At 35.9% G+C, this 21,259-nt stretch overlaps 1 protein-coding gene across 2 annotated transcripts in view; it reads right to left on the reverse strand.

The window, feature by feature from the left end:
- Nucleotides 1-21,259, reverse strand: part of COL4A3BP (collagen type IV alpha 3 binding protein) — a 160,863-nt gene that overhangs the window by 113,159 nt on the left and 26,445 nt on the right. For both annotated transcript variants that reach the window (XM_027863358.1, XM_027863357.1), the window contains exon 3: nt 17,474-17,590. In XM_027863358.1, the coding sequence (XP_027719159.1) occupies nt 17,474-17,590 (117 nt within the window). The remainder of the gene's footprint in view (nt 1-17,473; nt 17,591-21,259) is intronic.

A 21,259-nucleotide genomic window follows, 5' to 3' on the forward strand; every position in this document is an offset into this window, starting at 1 on the left:
AAAGAAAGAAAGAAAGAAAGAAAGAAAGAAAGAAAGAAAGAAAGAAATAGAAAAGAAAACAAGGTGGGTGCCTAACAGGTGAGGAATGGCTAAACAAAAGATATATAAATGTAATGGAATCTTAATGTGCCTTGAGAAATGACTAAAGGGATAGATTCCAAAAAACCTGGAAAGACTAGTATGAATTGATACAGTGAAATAAACAGAACCAAAAATGTAATTTACATAATAACTATAATACTGCAAAGGAAAATAACTGAAAGACTTCTCAACACTGATGATAAAACCATGCTTCCTACTCCATGCCAGAAATGTGATAGATTAATTGCACAGGATGAGATACACATTTTCTTTTTTTAAGGCAATTGGCGTTAAGTGACTTGCCCAAGGTCACACAGCTAGTAAGTATCAAGCGTTTAGTCTGAGGCCGGATTTGAACTCAGGTCCTCCTGACTTCAGGCCCGGTGCTCTATCCACTGCGCCACCTAGCTGCCCCTGAGATACACATTTTCAAACAGGGCTAATGCATGGATTTGTTTCTTGTGACTATAGTTATTTGTTACAAGGGAGAGCTAGTGATAGCTAGATACTAAAAAAGGAAGGGAAAAAAAGAAGCAATCATTAAAAAATACACAGAAGACAGCATTAAAAAGCTCAGAAGGGGACACACAAAAGCAGTGCACTGTTGTAACTACTCTGTTAAATTTGAAATACACTTTAAAAGGAAGCTTTATGTAGGAGAGATTAACAGCTGCCTTTGCGGTTTTCTTTTTCCATTCTCTTTTGCACAGGAAAATGGTCATTTTTGTTGGTGTTTGTCCGGTTTATAATATTAAAAATGGGGCAAGGAAATTATTGAAACCAATCTGTATGAGCCCAGAATTTTAATAATAGACCATGGCTTATAGTTTTTAAAACCTAAGACTTATAACACCTTTGGTACTTTGGTGACAGACACAAAAGTAACCATACAAGTCAAAAGCATGTGGTTATGGCAATCCATCACTGAAGGAAAGATACATACCAATGAGATTACAACTTAGACTTATATAGCCCCTGAAGGTTTGCAAAATGTTTTCCTGACAAGTCTATGATACTTATTCAAGCCTGTAATTCAGGCCTTGAACTATAAAACATTAATATCTCTATTTGAGAAATCAGAAAACAGGATCTTCTGGTTAAACGATTGCCCATGATCATACAACCAATACCTGTTACAGGTGGGAAATAAATCCAGGTACCCTGAGTCACCATGGTACAACTGACAGAGAAGTGGTCTTGGAATCCAGAAAATCTGGTTTCCAGTCTTGCCTCTGACACACATGGCTCTGTAACACTGGCCAAGCCCTTTCAGTGCCCAAGTGACTCACCAAGACTGCAAGCTGACCAACAGTCACTGACTTTTCACAGAAAAAAGGCATGTTCTCAATGAGAGTTCTCTACACCAAAAAAGAGGTAGGTCCACCCTCTTACTGAGACTCTGAAATTAAAACACACACACACACAATAACACACACACACACACACACACAAACCAAAACAAAACCCCAAAATCTCTAATTCATGTAATTTGCTATTTCTCCTTTGCCTATTTTTTAATCCTCTACTTGTCCATTTCTCTCAACTTGTTTCCTATATTTGAAGACCTTTCTATCCCATAAGGCAAGAAATGTTTCCTTTTCCAAAAGTGATGCTTTGTTACACTCCACTTTATGATTCCTCAGTAATGATCCATTTCTAAAGTGAGTATTCCAATCTTTCTTCTACCAAACAAATTGCCACCCTACTGTGTATCTGTAACAACCTACTAGGATCTAGATATAAAAGCAAACATCAGAGGTCATTTATGGCTCATCATAGAAAGAAGTTAAAGAAGTCAGTAAAGTAGTATAATGGATAGGAGGCTAGACCTGGAGTCAGGAAAACCTGTGTTCAAGTTTTGCTTTAGACACTTTAGTAGCTGTGTGGTCCTGAGCAAGTCATTTAAATTATATGTGCTTCTAACTCCTGATCTGTAAAATTGGAACAATGGCACCCATCTTACAGAATTATTGTAAAGATCAAATAAGATACTTGCTTTTTTTTTAATAATTAATTTTTAGTTTTCAACATTCACTTCCGTAAGATTTTGAGTTTTAAATTCTCTCCCTCCTTTTTCCTCCCCCCTCCCCAAGACGGTGTGCAATCTGATATAGGTTCTACTTATACATTCCTATTAAACATATTTTCACTTTAGTCATGATGTAAAGAAGAATTTATGGGAGGAACCATGAGAAAAAAGAAACAAAACAAAACAACAAAAGAAAATGAGAGTAAATAGTATACTTCCATTTGCATTCAGACTCCATAGTTCCTTTTCTGATTGTGGATAGTATTTTCCATCATGAGTCTTTTGGAGTTGTCTTAGATCCTTGCATTGCTGAGAACAGCTAGGTCTATCAAAATCAGTCATTGCATAATGTGGCTGTTACTGAGTACAATGCTTTCCTGGTTCTGCTCATTTCACTCTGTATCATTTCATATAAGTTTTTCCAGGTTTTTCTGAAGTCCACCTGCTCATCATTTCTTATAGCACAATAGTATTCCATTACATTCATATACCACAACTTGTTCAGTCATTCCCCAGTTGATGGACATATCCTCAATTTCCAATTCTTTGCCACCACAGAAAGAGCTGCTATAAATATTTTTCTACATGTGGGTCCCTTTCCCATTTTTATGATATCTTTGGGATACAGCCCTAGAAGTGCTATTGCTGGGTCAAAGGGTATGCACATTTTTATAGCCCTTTGGGCATAGTTCCAAATTGCTCTTCAGAATGGTTGGATTAGTTCACAACTCCACCAACAATGCATTAGTGTTCCAATTTTCCCACATCATCTCCAAGATTTATCATTTATCTGTTTTGTCATGTTAGTCAATCTGATAGGTGTGATGTAGTACCTCAGAATTGTTTTGATTTGCATTTCTCTAATCAATAGTGATTTACAGCATTTTTTCATATGACTATCAATAGCTTTCATTTCTTCCTCTGAAAGCTGCCTGTTCATATCCTTTGACCATTCAAATAAGATGTTTGTAAAATGCTTTACAAACCTTATAACACTCTTATAAATGTTACTATTATTAAGAATGTTGCTACTAGGGGCAGTTATGGGACTCAGTGGATATAGCACTGGCCCTGGAGTCAGGACTAAATGAGTTCAAATCTGACCTCAGACCAAACACGTGACACTTACTAGCTGTGTGACCCTGGGCAACTCACTTAACCCCATTGCCTAGCCAAAAAAAAAAGAATGTTGCTACTAGGGGCAGTTACATGGCTCAGAGGATATAGCACTGGCCCTGGAGTCAGGAGTAACTGAGCTCAAATCCGGCCGAGGACACATAACCCTCACTAGCTGTGTGACCCCGGGGCAAGTCACTTAACCCCATTGCCTAAACAAAAAGAACAAATAAACAAACAAAAAAAAAGAATGTTGCTACTAAGGTAGCTTGTCATAATGGATAGAGAGCTACCTATTAAGCACTTGAGAATCTTTGTAAAAATTGCTATATAGTAGGAAATATATTTCTAAAAACTATTTAGCAAAAGCAGTTGAAAATGATCATTGGTGGTAGGATACCTATATTTTAAAGCTTTGCTTTTTTTAAAAAAAATAATTTCAATATAGTCTTGAGCTTCACAACTAGGGGTTAGGAATAAAGATGAAGAAAACTCCTCTGCCATACCCACTGAGATTTCTAGAGATAATAATCCTAACACTAAAATCTAGCAATTGGGTCAAGGAAGAAGCAGGGGAGAAACTGGGAAGAGATTAAGTCTAGTCTTAGAAAAGAGTTAGGTGGGGCAAGTCCAGGAACGACCTCACCTGGAATAGGGGAAGGCTTGTTTGGTCCCATATTGGTTTTCACTTTTATTGTAGGTGAGGGGTGCGTCCTCACTCCCCACCACCCCCAGGAAGTCCTGTGATGGGAGCAGCAACTAGGGGAATCAGTCTCTTGGTTTGCATCTCCAAGTCTTCAGTTCTCTCAGCTCTTTCTCCCTGTATTCTAGACTTCTTTCACCTTGATTCTGACTTGCTTATAATACCACTCTGATTAAATTAATTCAGATCTATCCCTTGCAACCAAGCCAACAACCATTTATTAAGTAATTGTGTGAAGTGCTAAGAATATAAGGAATGGAAAAAGACAGTTTCTGCTTTACAAAAGTTCGCATTCTAACGAGGGAGACAACATGAAAACAACTATGTACAAACAATACATATTAGAGAACAAAGTAGAGATAATCAATAAAAGAAAGACATTAAGATTAAGGAGGACTGAGAAAGGCTTAATTCTTAAGGTACAACTTTAGCTTAGATGTAAAGTAACTCAAGGAAGCCAAGAGGTGGAGAAGAAGAGGGAGAAAACTCCAGACATGGGAGAGAGCCAGTGAAAAAGCTAAAGTCAGGAGATGGGATATTTTATGTAAGGAAGGGAAAGAAGGCCAGTGTCACTGGACTGCAGAGCACATGGAGATGACTAAGGGATAAGGAGATTGGAAAAGTAGGAGGGGATTAAGCTATGAAGGGCTTTGAACACTGAACAAGATTTTACATTTGATCTTGGAAGTGATAGGGACATCACTGGAGTTTAATAAACGGCATACCATGTGGAGATTGGGGGAGAGCCATATGATCAGACTTGTGGTTTAGGAAGATTAATTCGACACATGATTGGAGGATGGACTTGAATCAGTAGAGACTGGAGGCAGGGAAGATCAACTGGCAGGCTACTGCAATAGTCCAGGCAAGAGGTAATGAGGACCTATACCAGAATGGTGGCACTGTCAGGGAGAAGGGGTAATATAAGAAAGATGTTATGAAAGTAAAATTAACAGGATTTAGCAACAGATTGGATATAGAAGTCAGAGTGAGAAGTCAAGGATGTCATCTAGGTTGAGAACCTGCTGCCCTCTTTCATAACAGAAACGACAGAAAGAGGAAGAGATTCAGAGGGAAAGATAAGTTCAGTTTTGGACATGTTGAATTTAAGATGTCTATGGGACACTCAACTTAAGATGTCCAAAAGGCAGTAGGAGATTTTAGTCTGGAGATGAGGTGAGAGGTCAGGCCTGGGTAAGTAGATCTCAGAATCATCAACATAGAGATAGATAACTGAATTCATCCAACCTACCAAAATGTTTTAAAACTTTTGTCCCCTATTCTACACATGGATACCATTTTATCATTACTTTGGGTGGAAGGATGCCTTGGAGGAGATAAAACAAGTTCCTCAGTCAGACTCCATAGTGATCATCTGGGTACACGAGTATAACCTCTTCTCCTCCCTCTCAACACTGAACATAGTCTGATAAGATGTATCCACACTTTTGCCAAGAACCTCAAAGGCATTTTCCTAATGCCCATTCACTTGGCACATAACAGAGTTTCCTTTATTACTGTCCCTAACCCTCAGCAGTTGTTACTGTGTTACAATCACTTCCTTCCAAAATATAGCAAAATTTAATACTAAATTTTTTAGAATGGTTGAGCAATATCAGTATTACTTCCTTTAGATGAGAAATTTACCCTACTATATTAAAGGTACATAACAAAGTACCTGGACTAACTACTCACACAAAAAAAGTTATACCATATTAACTGACAAACTAGCATTCATAATACAAAATTATTTTAAGCAATTATTCTATGTAAATAGACAGGCATACAAAGAATCTCTGGGTAGTTGTTACGAAATTTGCCAAAACTGTAGGTGATCAAAGCTGGCAAAACAGAATCAGTGCGATTTTATATAACTGACATTTAAAATAAGGACTAACAGCTAAATTCAGCCACATAAGCATTTAGTAACAGTTTTCCTTAGAAACAGGCAGACCTAATGAGCTTGAGTCAAATGAAATAATGAAAAGAAATGGAAGTCTTTAGTACCTACCTCAAAATCAAAAGTATCTCCTAAAAATGGGACCACAAAGCTAGTAGGCTCACCAAATTCTACATGAGGTCATGGACAACAGCAAAATGCTTTAGAAAAAAATCAAAGGTCCTGAGCAACATTTAGATGGTTCAATAAATCAGTCTGTTTAATGAGAACTTACAACATCTCATTTTTCAAGTTGTTGTTCAATAGTTTCAGGTGTGACCAACTCTGTGACTCCATTTGGGGTTTTCTTGGCAAAGATACCGGAGTGGTTTGCTTCTCCAGTGATTTCCTTTTCCTGTTCATTCTACAGATGAGGAAACTGAGACAAACAGGGTTAAGTGATTTGCCCAGGGTCACCTAGTTATTAAGTGTCTAAGGCTGCATTTGAACTCAGATCTTCCTAACAACTCCAGGCCCAGCACTCTATCCAGCGTACCACCTAGTTGCCTTATCCCCCCTGCCTCCCCACCTATTTTCCAAGTAGCCCTGTATAAAACCCTTTGATAGGATACCTAGAGAAAATTAAAAGACCTTCATAAACTTTACTCAGAGGAAGAAATTTGCACAATTTGATGCTTCAAGATAGTAATTAATTACTCTAGTCCTCATGTCACACAATACAGAAGATTCACATAAACTAATGGGCTATCCTGAGATATACAATTCAATTAATATTGGTGACTAAAGAAACATTAGTTAGAAAACATTGTTTAAGACTTTGATACTAAGTATCCCGCTAATTATTCTGAATGTTAAAATTATCACTTGGACTTGAAATCCAAATGAGCAGAATTCAAGTGTCTCATGACCACTAGAATTTCAGAATTTATTCCAGTTGATAAGAGGAATGTCACTGGAACCCCTCTCTTCCTTCAAGGAAATTAGTTCAAGCGCCACCTCCTTACACAAGACTTCTGATTATCCAAGATGTTAATGTCCCTCTTCTCCTATCAGTTTATTTTGTCTATCTTCTACATTTACTCATCTGTGTACATGCTGTATTGCCCTAGTAAAATGGAAAGTTCTTGAAAGCAGAGGCCATCATTTTTATATTTGTATCTCAGCATACCACACAGTACCTTACATATAGTAATAATGCTTAATAAATTTGTTGATTGATTTTCACCACAAATATCTTAAAAGCCAAAATACTTAATTTTTTTTCAGCAATTTTAAACTACTTGGTTCTAACCACATCTTCAAGCTAGAACGTTTATTTTTCTCTTAGTAAAGGCAAACTGCTTAGTACTAATCAGTACTAAAGTAACAGCAATACTGTACGACGATCAACAATGAATGTTCTCAACAATACAATGATCCAAGACAATTCCAAAGGATTCATGATGAAAAAATGCCATCTACCTCCAAAGAAAGAATGTATGGCATCTGAATGGAGATTGAAGCGTACTATTTTTCACTTTCTGTACTTTTTTCATGTTTTTTTTTTCCTTTGGGTCTAGGTCTTCTTTCACATTAACTAATATGGTAATATGTTTGCCTGACTGAACATGTATAAACTATATCAAATTGCTTACCATCTTAGGGAAAGAGGAGGTGAGGGAAGGAAAGAGAAAATTTGGAACTCAAAATTTTATAAAAATGAATGTTAAAAATTGTCTTTACATCCAAAAAAGGGGAAAGAACCCATTTGTACAAAAATATTTATAGCAGCTCTTTTTTGTGGTGACTAAGAATTGGAAATCGAAGGGATGTCCATCAACTGGGGAATGGTTAAACAAGCTGTGGTGCATGATTGTAACAGAATATTATTATGCTATAAAAAAATGACAAGCAGGATGATTTCAGAAAAACCTGGAAAGACTTCATGATGCATAATGAAGTGAACAAAATCAGGAGAATGCTGTACACAGTAACAGCAATATTGTATGAAGAACCGTGAATGACTTGGCTATTCTCCGCGATACAATGATCCAAGACAATCCCAAAGGACTAATGATGAAGCATGCTATCTGCCTCTAGAGAAAGAACTGATATTGTTTGAATACAGACTGAAACATGCTATTTTTCACTTTCTTTCTTTCATTTTTTCCCTCTTATTTGATTCTTATACAAAATGATAAATAATATAGAAATATTTTACACAATAGCATATGTATATCTTATATCTGATCGCTTACCATCTCAGGGAGGGAGGAAGGGAAAAAGAGAAGGAAGGAGAGAATTTGGAACAAAAAACTTTAAAAAATATTTTTAAAAAGTAATGTAATTTTAAAAAGTAATTATAGCAAAAGTAATCAAAATTTTTTTAAAAAATTGTCTTTACATGTAATTGGGAAAAATTTTTTTTAATTTTTAAAAAACAATCAGTACTAGAGCTATAAAAGATTCTAATACTAATAATTATATCATACCATAAATTAATCCTACAAATGATACTTATAAAGCAGCCTTGGAAATACTTAATAACATTCTGTTAACAAAAGTTAACTAATTGGGCTTTTAAATTATATTAGAATATTAATTTCAGTAAAATTATTTATAGCTGGCAAAGCTAATAATGAATTATTCTTCAGTTAAAATACCTATATTCTAATTCATAGATAACTAGATAAAGCACTAATTAAGTGCTTAATATGTGCTGGGTACTGTGCTAAACGAGAACACATATGAAACAAACAAGATAGTCCTTGCCCTCAAAAAGTATGTTCTAATAACAAAGCCAAGAGCCAAAGACAGCTGGAAAGGAGGAGAAAGCAGCAAGAAGAACTGGTTCCCAGTAGCATAAGGTGAAAGTTCACCTTTCAGAGCCCAACAATCCTAGATCAGAGTCCAAGTTCTGGCTGCAGTGGATGATAGAGATGGACATGAAGATGATGGGCACAGTGTAAATAGCATTCTGTGTAGATGAATGGGAATTCACTTCAACAAACATTAAGAGCAGTATGTGATGCTACATCCAGAAAAAGAACTATGAAGCTGAATGCAGATCGAAGCATTCTATTTGCTCTTTTTTTCTTCTGTTTTGTTTTGTTTCTTCTTTCTTGTAGTTCCTCCTATTGGTTCTAATTCTTCTTTACAACATGACTAACGTGACAATATGTTTAATAGAAATGTATATGGAAAGCCTATATCAGATTGCCCGCCGTCTTGGAGAGGGAGGAGGGAAGGAAGAGGGAGAAAATTTAAAACTTATGGAAGTGAATGTTGAAAACTAAAAATAAATAATTTTTTTCTAAAAAAGAGCAGTACGTGCAGTAGGTACTCTAACACACTTTGGAGATACAAATACAAAAAAGGGCAACAGTAAAAAAACAAACAAAAAACAAAACCACCATAACAACAGCCCTTGAATATACAGGACTTACATTCTATTCAGAGTACACATATAAACAAACACTTGATAAATTGAGTAATGTTAACAACTAGGGAAATTAGGAAATTCTTCCTTAGGAAGCAGGACCTAAATTAGGCTAAGAAGGAAATTTGAGCTTGTAAGACAGAAAACATGAACAAAGTACAAATAAATACTGAGATTGTAAAAAATTCACTTTCCTCTTAAGTCAGTACTTTGTTCCCATGATTAGTTTTGCTTAAACAATTTTGAAGGTGCAGCTAGGTAGCACAGAGGATACAGCAATGGGCCTGGAGTCAGGAAGGCCTAAGTTTACGTCTTGCTTTCAGACACTTACTAGCTGTGTGACCCTGGGCAAGTCACTTAATCCTGTTGGCCTCAGTTTCCTCATCTGTAAAATGAGGTGGAGAAAAAAATGGCAAATCACTCCAGTATCTCATTCCAGTATCTTTGAAAAGAAAACCCCAAATGGGGTCACAGAGAGAGTCAGACATAACTGAAATGACTTGAACAAAAATTTATTTTGAAGCAGTCCTTTTCTACTCTACTGCCTCCTCTCTCCCCCTCCCAATTCCCTTTGTCAATCCTTTCTCTAGCTGGGAGATTTTACTTAAATTATTCATTTCTTTTCCTTTCATTTGGTTGTCTACTTTTTCTCCTTGGTTAAGTGGTTAGGTTCAAAATTCCTGCTTCTTTTGTCTCCTAAGATCTGTGTGTTTTTTTCTTTTTTAAAAATGTTTTTCAATATCAATTATTTTTTTCTCTGTCCCATCTTTCCTGCCTCCATTGGGGGAGAAAAAAAAAACCCCACCATTGTAACACATAGGCATATTTAAGCAAATAACAATCATCCCACATTGGCCTTGCCTAAAGATACTTTATTCATTTTGCAACATTAGTCCATCGCTTCTATTATGAGGTGAAGTAATATTCTTTATTGTTACTTCTCTGTAACCACATCTGATCACTGTACTCATTAGAGTTTTTAAATATTTCAGAATTGTTCATTTTTATAATACTGATATTATAGTATAATTTGTTCTCTTGGTCCTGCTGACATCAACCTATATCATTTCCTTCTGGTCTTCCCAAGTTTCACTAAAATTTTTTATTCATTCCCTACAGTAAAATAGTATTCCATTATACCCATGTCATAATTTGTTCAGCTACTCCCCATTAGTGGACACCTACTTAATTTCTAGTTCTCTGCCATTACCAAAAAGAGCTATTATAAATATTTTTGTACATACTGGACCTCTTATTCTTTCTTTGATCTTTTAGAGGTATAGATCTAGTTAGCAGTGCTCTCTGGGTACATCTCCTTACTACTTCTGAATGACAATTACTCCAAAAAGTTTACAACTCCATGCATCTTGGGTAGGATGTCATCCATGGAATCATAACACTTGTTCAGAAAAAGTGCTCTCCCAATGCACCAACTCCTCCTATATTAATTATATTATGAATCCCACTTCCCACTGCAGTAATACACCTTTTCCCCAACTTCAGTAGGATCCACTCCTACCATCTTCGGTTGGGACCATTTCACATCCCCAGTTTCAAACCCTCCCTTTCTGCTGAATCACCCATTCTCTTTCTAGTTTTCCTTTTTGCTGAGACTATATAATAATCACAGCTGAACTGCTTTACTCTTTGGAATATACTAAATCCACTCCCTTCTGCATTATCGAATGAGTGCAAAATAGTTTTGTGCTATTTAAATTTCCTTTCCTTTATATTTGAAAGTCTCTCTCCTGGTTTCAAGACATGCTGTTACTGGAACTGTCAGATCATGCGTTCTTATTTAATGGTTTTTTTTTTTCTTGGCTTTTCTTCTGTATCAGACTCTTCTCTATTTAAGTATTTTTGTGTGTTCCAAATCTGATGCTTTCTCTTTTGCATCTCTGAAAAACTCCAGAGCAGTTAACATTTTTCTCTCTTAATCTGTTAATTTATTTTAAAACTTCAGATTTGAGAGCTAAAAATTCTGATACTAGTTCCACTGTAATTCAGAGTATGATCTCTGTCGTTCTTTTGTGGATTTCATTTTTCTTTTGAACCACTCTGGCATTTCTTATGCTTGTCCCATGCTTCCTTGGGATTCCACAGAGCTCTCTTTCATGAAGCACTGGTTCACTTTACCTTCCATATGTCGAGAGCTCTGTATTCTCTTTCAAGGTTTAGCAATAATCCTTCCTTCTAGTTTAAGGATACTCTGTTGGTTAACGTGCTTGTGCTCTGGGTTTTAACTGAGTGTTCATCCTCTATAAATCTTTAGGATTTCAGAGTTGGTTTTTGGTTCTTCTTGTCGTGCTTTGCTCTGGTTCCTCACTGTCTGATTCCTTTCCCTTTGACAATGAGCACAACTCTGGGGTTGGACCGGAGAGTTCAGCATTCTCCCACGATGGGGATTTATGGTTCCCTGACCTGGGTTGCTGCTCTCAGTAGTTTCTGAGGGAACAAACAGAACCGGCTCTAGCTGGATTCCAGTCTCCTTTTCCTTTAGCCACACACATGGGCCCTCTGCTCCTTGGCCCTCATGCCTTTTTTCTCTGGCTGGGCTCAGTTACCACTTTTCATAAGGCTGGGGGTAGGGTAAGGAAGGTGTTCCAGAGACAGTCACTGCTGCATAGGAGGTCCTCGACCTTGAGGTTGCCTCAGGCAAAAAGCACCATACTCCCCACCCCAGGAGGCTGGCAGAACTAGTGACTGCTGCTTATTACCAGTGTGTAGGGAGGAGTGAGGAATGCCAGCAGATTACAGCAGGAGGGGATCCCAGTGGGAGTCCTAGGCATAAGCACATCGGCTGCTCTATGCCTATCGTGAGATGTAAGTTTCAAGAAAAATTCATGGATTTTCTGCCTGTAAGTCATAAGTCAAAGAGAAGAAGCAGAAGATGTAAGATTAAAGGACTTCAAAGGCCAGAATATAGAACATGGCTTTTGAAATGCTATACAACTCAAGCAAGTATAGCAGAGACACTACTTAGCACTTTCATACCACTCCCCGCCAAAAAAGTTGACTGAAACCCTGAACTATACCTTCCTGAGCTCATGCTATTTTGCATAGGCATTAACTGAAACCTTTAACTCAAGCCCTACCAGTGTATTATCTCACAGGACAAGCCAAATCTGACACGTGACATCATCAAATTAATTACATTTAATGAAACAAGCTAAAGTAAGGTAAATCAAGGACATAAGCAACAACATTTTTGGCACCCACTTCATTCCAAATACCACTCAGGAGCGCTAGCATGCTCCCATCAATTCTTCTAATGTAGCAGAAGCAAAACATAGCCTAGTCAGACTCTTAATACTGGTGTCACCTGTTAGCAAGAGCAAAATTTGGGAGAACTAGGGTCTCAACCTCCAAGGTCCCCCTCCACCTCTAAGGATGCAACATTTTGATCCTGCCATGAGGTTAAGCACCTTTCACTGCAGCATGTGACAAAGTGTTATTATAATAGCTTTTAAAGCATATTGTAGAGAGAATTGAGACCATTTCTGCTAATCCCTCTCTTCTCTCTTCTTTATGACTCCCCTTTGTCTCAGTTATCAGAAGACTTTCCCCAGCACTTTACCACACCTCCTTAGACTCCTCACACTGAACTCATGGTCAGCCTTCCAGGGATAAAGTTCTTCTGTCAGAAGAGTACATGACCTCCTACATAAGGATGCAAAGCAGCATGCACACTGTGATAAGAGTAGTGAGAGATTGTAAAGCAAGTTGATTAAAGCAAAGACCATAATAGAAGGGCCTGTTCTGGAATCAAAGGGCAAGCGAATGCATTGAGGAAAGGGGAATGATCAAAGCAATAGGAGATAATTTGGGGGCAAAATCTTCAAGAGCTGTTGTAATAGGACAAGGAGTACTGAAATGATAACAACTCAGGCAGGATATAGTAAGTACTAGAACTAAGGCTGAAGGACGGGCAAGATTCAGGTGTGAGGAAAAAGCATTAGGACTGAATAGAATACTAACTATGGGGAGAAATATTAATCAAAAAATTACTCTCAAGATTCTAGCTTTGAGGTTAACAGAAAGTACACATTCTTATCAAAGGTAAGATTTAAGTACAGGCAAGTAGCTACAAGCTTAGGAGGTAAAAATCCTGGTGGAGCAAAAGAACAAAAAACCAAGGCCAGGGCCCTTGAGAATTCCTAAAGCCAGTGAGAACTGCAGTGATGAGAATCCATGAAAGCAACATTATAGAAAGAAGATCAATAACTACAGAAGAAAAGATTCTACTGAGGATTTTATGTTTACTTATACCGGAGGATTTAACCTGTAAATCAATAATATAGTCTCCTTAGAAGCAAGATTTTTTAAAATTTTGCCTTTGTATCCTCAATTCTGAGCACAGTGCCTTGTACGTTCTGGGCACTTGATGTATGATAAATTGAATTAGCTCTACCAGAAATTCGTGAAAAATGGACATCACTCCAAAAAATTAATATAAAGTGAAAGAAGTTAAACTATAAAAGTCTAAGATTTCTAAATATTATTACGCTAAGCAGGGTTGAATATGGAAAAATTCAGAGCAACATCAATCGACAAATATTTATGAAGCATCTTCTATGTGCCAGGCAATGTGTTACACTGGGGAATCAAATACCAAAAAATAAAACAGCCTCTCCTTTCAAGCAAGTTACATTCTACTGAGGCATGAGAAGAATTACATGAAGTAATGCAGAATAAAGTAAGCAGAACTGAAAAACAATGCACTCAATTACATTACAAATGTAAACCAAAAGAACTAAAAAAGAACCTGAACACTGTGTTATTATAATAACTAAGTGATGAGAAAATGTAGTTCTATCTTTTTTGTTGAGACAGAAGAATTTGGACGTGGAAGGCTGCAAAAGCTGTCAAATGTGGCTGATGTGCCATTTGTTTCTGCTGAACTTTTAAAAAATCTTTGCTCCAAAGGAATGCTGTTTGAACAGGGGATGGGGAGGGACAAAGTCGGAAATAAATGGAACATAAAAACCATGACATCAATAAAACCTGTTTAAAGTGCATTTGAATAGGTGGGCTCTAAAGGCAAAAATATGATAAAGATCAAATTAAGCAGGAAAAAAACAAAAATTTCTTCTAACACACTATGATTCCATTCTGGTTTTACTGAACTTAAAGTGACTTAAAGAAGTGGTAATGTCATGAACGTTTTTCAAGAGAAGTGGTTCTCTAATTTAAAAGCAACAAGGCTTTGAAAGCAGTGTGTTGAGGATATGGAAATAAACCTCTTTCAACATAGTAACATCTCCAGATTGGATTTAAACTTTAATATAGGGGAAGTAGACAGAATGAACATGTCTCTCCTTGCATTCTTATATCCTTTTATGGCTTTACAGCTTCTCCATAGATTTCTATAAGACCTTAGTCATCTTGTATTGCTATCTCCATGCTTTTATGTCAACTTCCTATGCATTTTCAGTTACGTAATTTCTCTTCATCCAGTTCTTCCCTCCATGAATTTCTTCTCAGATTTCTATGTCAATTCTTCCTAGGCACCACTCGCAAAGTGGTCTTATCAAAATCATCCATGTTAGCTTCCTGGGAAAAATGACAAACCTACTGCCTCTAGTTATTAGATGAATAAAGAAAATGAAACAGGGTCATTATGCCTTTTTATTCTTCCTTGTCATTAGTATAGTTTTAAAACTCAGGAACTTGTTCTATCAAACTTTGGGTCTCTCAAGTCCAGATTCTACTTTTTGGGAAGAATGTAGGTACAAGATTATTTCATGTAAATTTGTCATACAGCGCTAAAATTAATAGTAAAAGGTACATTGGCAAGAATATAACCCTTAAAGAGAAACCAAAAAGAAATTAACTTGCCACAGCTGCAGCACAATCCTGAGGACAGAGCCCTTGAGTAAAAAATTACAACATTAGAACCTATTTTTACTCAGTGAAAGACCTAGGATAAGTTACACTATCTGATTCTTTGTACAGTCATCTGTAAAATGAAGATAATACTTGTGCTTGCTGCTTCTCAGAGCTTTTATAAGAAAAATGCTTGGTAAATGGCAAAGTTTATACACATGTGTTACAATGATGCTATAATTTTCAAATGTAGATTTCAGAGAAGCTTCAAAATAAAATTTAGGAAAGATCTACTGATAGGACATGTCAAATAAGAATTCTTGTATATAGTAAAATGCTTATTAGAGTCAGTTTTCTTCATTTTGGCTCACAACATTCCACAAAATTTAAACCCAAAGTATCTCTAAAAATATTAACCTTTAGTCAAAGAAAAATAGTTTCTGTCTCTTCACCTTCAGATTATTTTCTAGACATTGGGCCAAATATTAGAAAATCTATTATTTGCTAAATACTTTTGCATAGCAAAGCAAGAAATAAAAGTTATCTTTAACCAGCTTTCCATTGGCCTAAAAAAGTTTTATGATTAACAAAATGACAATGAAAAGTTAACGTGATTGATATTACAATGAATGTTTTTCAAAAAACTCAAGACAGCCTAGTTTTTCTTGGATTTTTTTTTTTTTGCCAAATAAGTAAATTAAGCAAGATTCATATTATATCTCTGTGAAGAGGGATAAGTACATACAAATATATGAACAGGTAAAAAATTATCTTAATATAGAGTAACATGAAGTTTAAACTCCCCCCCCCATTATTCCCTACCCCACTATCATTTAATGAGCCAATAATGATATCCTCAGGTTTAATATTTAAGTTCAATTTCCACTTAATTGGTGAAAGCTGACCTTCAAATTACAAAAATGGGAGTGTGATCTGGTACAGCAAAATACCTACTAGTTTAGTAAGCAAATTATTAGTAAATTAGATATTGCCAAATTTTGCCATTTCTGCCTTTACAACATCTGTAGTAATCAACAACTTCTTTTCACTCATGTTTTAATATAAGCCATCATTGTCTTTTGCCTGGATTATAGCAATTGGTCTCCTATGCAATAGGTCTTACAGCCTCATGACTCTCCCCATACCAGTCTATCATATATACTGTTGCCAAAGTGACTTTCCTTAAACACAAATCTGACCATGTGACTTCCTCACTCAAACTCCAGTCACTTCCAATTGCCTCTAGGACACAACATAAATTAATTACTCTTCTTTAGCTTCACAATCTTCTTTCCAGTATCATGGGTTTTACTCTCTCCCCTTCCCACACTGTGATCTACCAAAACTCCACCTTCTATTTCTATACCTTTGCCCTGGCCATCCCCCATTCCTGGAATTTACTTCTTTATCTCTACCTCAAAGAATCCTTTCTCTTTAAGATGTAGCTCAAGCACTAACTTTTACGTGAATTGTTTCCCAATTCCAACTACTATTACCCTGAGTCTAATACTAACTTATATATACACATAGATAGCGAGATAGATAGCTACTTTGTATATATGCATATTTATTCACTTTATATTTATGCTGAACATACTTTCATATGTACTTGTTTTCCACCATCAGAATGTAAATTCCTTCGAAGTAGGAATTGTTTCACTATCTGTACTTGTATCTTTAATGCCTCCCATGATACTTGGCATACAGAAGGAACTTAGTACTTGAATGATTTGGTTTCATCTTCAGATGTTAAGTTATTTACAAACTTAAAAATCTACTAACTAACCCCTAGATCAGGGATTCTTAATTTGAGGTCCATGGACTTGTTTAAATTATGTCAAGAATTATATTTCAATGTAATTTGTTTCTTTTGTCATTTTATGTATTTTATTTTATGCATTTAAAAACATTATTCCAAGAAGGAGTCCAAAAGCTTCAACAGACTGCTAATGGAGTCTACAAAACATAAAAAAGTTAAGAACCCCTGGCCTAAGATAGTTATAGATTTAGTACTCCTGCTCTATATTTCACTGTAATTTTGAGACTAAGTTCAGTACAGGTTTGTGTTCTCCCTAAGCATGCCCAAAATAGAAAAATCCAAATTAACAAAGATGTATTATCAGGAGGCAAAATGTTGCTTTGCTAAACAAATGTTAACCTTACCAAGAATTCACCATAGCAATTTCCCTGAATTTTAAATTAATTTAATTTTCCACTATAAAAATTAAGTTTACATACAAGTTTTTAGGTATGTAACTATTGTGTCAAATAAGGTATACCTTGTCTCATTAATTTTTACCCTCAAAAAAATTCTGTTACCTAATATCCTCTAAAGTTAGGAGTTTTCTTCTTCCTTCATTATTATTAATCTTCCCGATACAAAACAATAAAGATTCATACCTTGTGTTGTTCAATAGCATCTATCCATTGTTGTCTGTGATCTGGATCCTGAGCTCGTAGATACCAGACACTATCATTTACACTAATATCAAATCGGCATTCATCAAAATCATGAGGCTGTAGAAGAAAAAGGAGACAGTGAAAAATCAAAAATCATTAAGCATTACTATGCTTCATATACTAAGATGAGAACACTAATTTGAAATTTTTTTTATACCAACATAAATAACTTGTGCTAACTACTCTTGATTAAGGCACTATACAAGGATGAAAAATATGAAAACTCAACTCTGATTTTTGCCAATTAACTGTTCTGTTATCTGCTGACCATTACTTATAAAACAGGGTTAATACCTACCATCAAGTAAAATATTTTGAGATAGCTGTTCTCCTGACTCAGCCTCTCCAATCAAATCTAGTTTCACTCTGCTCCTGGCACAACACCAACTTAGTTTTATATGAAAAAAGTATTCTGAATTTGCTAAAGTAGTTAAGAATAATCACATGATTTTAAATAAACCTTTAATAGAAATAAAAAGAGAATTCCTGATAAGATGACTTGAATGGGAAGCAACCTGCCTAGAACTTATAATATAACTATTCTAGCAAAACACTGAAGTTCCCATTAGTGAAATAATGAATGAAAACCTGCGGTAAATTACTTCTTCCATCCCAAAATTGTGCGCGTGCGCATACACATACACACACACTAGAAGCTCAAGAGTAATCAAGAGCCTCTTCTCTGCCATGCTTCCCCCGCTCCATTACTAGCCAGAGACAGTTGGATGTTTTCAGTCTGAAAGACTCTGAGACGCCCTGAGGAGGGCAAGAGCAGAGGGCTCCCCTGAGAAATCAGGATGATAAACAGAAAGCCTCAAAAAGTCTCTAATAACTCTGTCCCGGAACATCCAAAGAGGGCTCCTGAAAGTCCAGCCCTCTGAATCTCCAAGATTAAGGGGTAGGAAGGTAAACAAAAGAAGGTCAGAGTAGAAACTCAGGAATACCTTGGGCAACACCAAGTAGATATGACCTCTCACCCCACCCAAAAGCACAGAAGGGAGCAGAGCCTGTCCTTGACACAAAGATCCAATTTAGGCATTAAATCTATAAAGATGAATTGATCAAAGAAAACACTGACTAGTATAAAAAAACTACTGTAGATTTAGCTATCCACCAAAAATGGAGGGTAGAACGCTATAATAATTCAAGCAAAGACTCAAAGTAAAAAATGGAATTTTCCACAAGGACTACATGAATATCTAGATGAAATAAAGACATAAAATGAGTAACAGAAGAGAAAGTGGTATACCTTAGTCAAAAAATGTGATTCCTGAAAACTATAATAAACCAAACAGAAATCAAGGACTCCATGAGAGAACAAAAAATATAGTCATTAAACTTCCTAAAAACCACAATTTTTAGAAAAATCTCAGATAATGTATTTTAAGAAAACATAAACCACTAAAAAGATTTTGTACAAACAAAACCAATACAATCAAGATTAAAAGGAAAGTAGAGAAAATAGTTCGTAGTAAGTTTCTCTGATAAAGATCTTATTTCTCAAATATACAGAGAACTGACTCAAATTTATAAGAACACAAGTCATTCCTCAATTGATAAATGGTCAGGATATGAATAGGCAGTTTTCAGATAAAGAAATTAAAGCTATTTATAGTCATATGAAAAAAATGTTCTAAATCAGTATTGATTAGAGAAACGAAAATAAAACAACTCTGAGGTATCACCTCACACCTATCAGATTGGCTAATATGACAGAAAAGGAAAATGACAATATTGGAGGGGATGTGAAAAAATTGGGACACAAATGTTACAATGTTGGTAGAGTTGTGAACTAGTCCAAGCATTCTGCAGAACAATTTGGAACTATTTGAAAGGGTTATAATATTGTGCATATCCTTTACCCAGCAATACCACTTCTAGGTCTGAATCCCAAAGAGATGAAAGAAAAAGGAAAAGAACCTATATGCACAAAAATATTTATAGTAGCTCTTTTTGTGGTGGCAAAGAATTAAAAATTGAGGAGATGCCCATCAACTGGGGAATGGCTGAACAAGTTGTTCGCTGTGATAGAATACTATTCTGCTATAAGAAATGATGAGTGGGATGGTTTCAGAAAAACCTGGAAAGGTTTATATGAATTGATGTAAAGTGAAATGAGTAGAACTAGTAACACACAGTAACAACAATACTGTATAATGATCAACCATGAATGACTTAGCATTTCTGATCAATGCAATGATCTAAGATAATTCTGAAGGACTTATGATGAAAAACGTCATCCATCTCCAGAGAAGAAGCTGATAAGAGTCTGAATTCAGGTCGATTTTTACTTTCTTTTTCTGGGTTTTGGTTTTTTTTTTAATCTGTATTTTCATTTCCAACATGGCTAATATGGAAATATGTTTTGAAAGACTGCACATGCACAATCTGCATCAAATTGCCTTAACAATGGGTGGGAGAAAGAATTCAGAACTCAAAATTTAAAACAAAATCAATGTTAAAAATAAATAATTTTTAAAGAGGGACTAGTACATTAGGGTTCTTGATACTTGTTCTTATAAATCTACTATCCAACTACTTCATTTAATTATTTCTTATTTATTCTATATATAGCTTCTTTGTCCACATTTGTTTGCTTACCTCTCTCATTAGATTGTGAGGTCCTTGAGAGCAGGAACTATGTTTTGCCTCTTTTTGTACTCGCAGTCATTAGCACAGCATCTGGCACATAGTTGGTATTTAATAAATGTTGGTGACTGACTATAGAGCAGGTTTTCCAATGAACTAAATAGCACTATTTTTCTAGTGATACTAAATTTGTGATTCATGAACCCTATTATTTCCAAAGAACCAAACTTCTAGGAAACTTAAAAAGCAATAGAAAACTGTATTGCCGACCTAAAGAGGATATAGTATATCACAAACATAATGTCTGCACAATAAATAATATAAAAGAGCATCCAGGAGACTTGCAGTATTAGGTGTGCCAATCACATAGTAAGAGTAAAGAATAATAAGTGCTACATTGATACCCACAAGCTCTCTAGCATGTTAGATGAACTTCTGTGGAAGAAATATGGAAGGATACATGCAAGATTAAGATGAGAAGACACAAATGAAGTATAATCTAAACCACTAGAAAACTCATAGGTTCAGATTTAAAAGCTGAAAGGGACCTCAGATGCCATCTAGCTCAATCCCCTCCTTTTACAGGGGCGGGGGGTGGGGGTGGGGGCAAGTTGACGCCCAAGTAGATTAAGCGACTTGTCTAAATTCACTTAAGTAGTGTTGGAGGTAAGATTTAGATTCAATCCCTCCAATTCTAGAACCAGAACTCAGAAAGATAACATCTTCCAACCAGTGGGACATACATACCCAAGTGCATGACAGAACTTTAGTATATACTACAGAAAAGTTTAAAAGAATTGTTTGAATTCTTTTAATTGAAAGTTAAAATTTGAGCAAAGTTAACACACAAAAATTTGCAGATATGTATATAGTAATTACAAGAATTAATGGAAGGAAAGAGTTTATGGAATGGATGCTGATAACAGAGGAAAGTTTCCTGGAGGAAGGGGCCTTGATTATATTACATTATAGACAGGAAGACTGTTCTATACATAGCAACCATAATGTTCAAAAGTTCCCATGTTATTAATGTGGATAAATAAATGAGGCCATGAAAAGATGGGACTTCCAAACAGGCTCTACACTCAGTGAAAAAAATGTCTAGTTGGCATACTTCCTGAAGAAAATACATGCTAG

Source organism: Vombatus ursinus, unplaced genomic scaffold (genome assembly GCF_900497805.2).
Source record: "Vombatus ursinus unplaced genomic scaffold, bare-nosed wombat genome assembly UNPS02014772.1, whole genome shotgun sequence".
Taxonomy (NCBI): Eukaryota; Metazoa; Chordata; class Mammalia; order Diprotodontia; family Vombatidae; genus Vombatus; species Vombatus ursinus.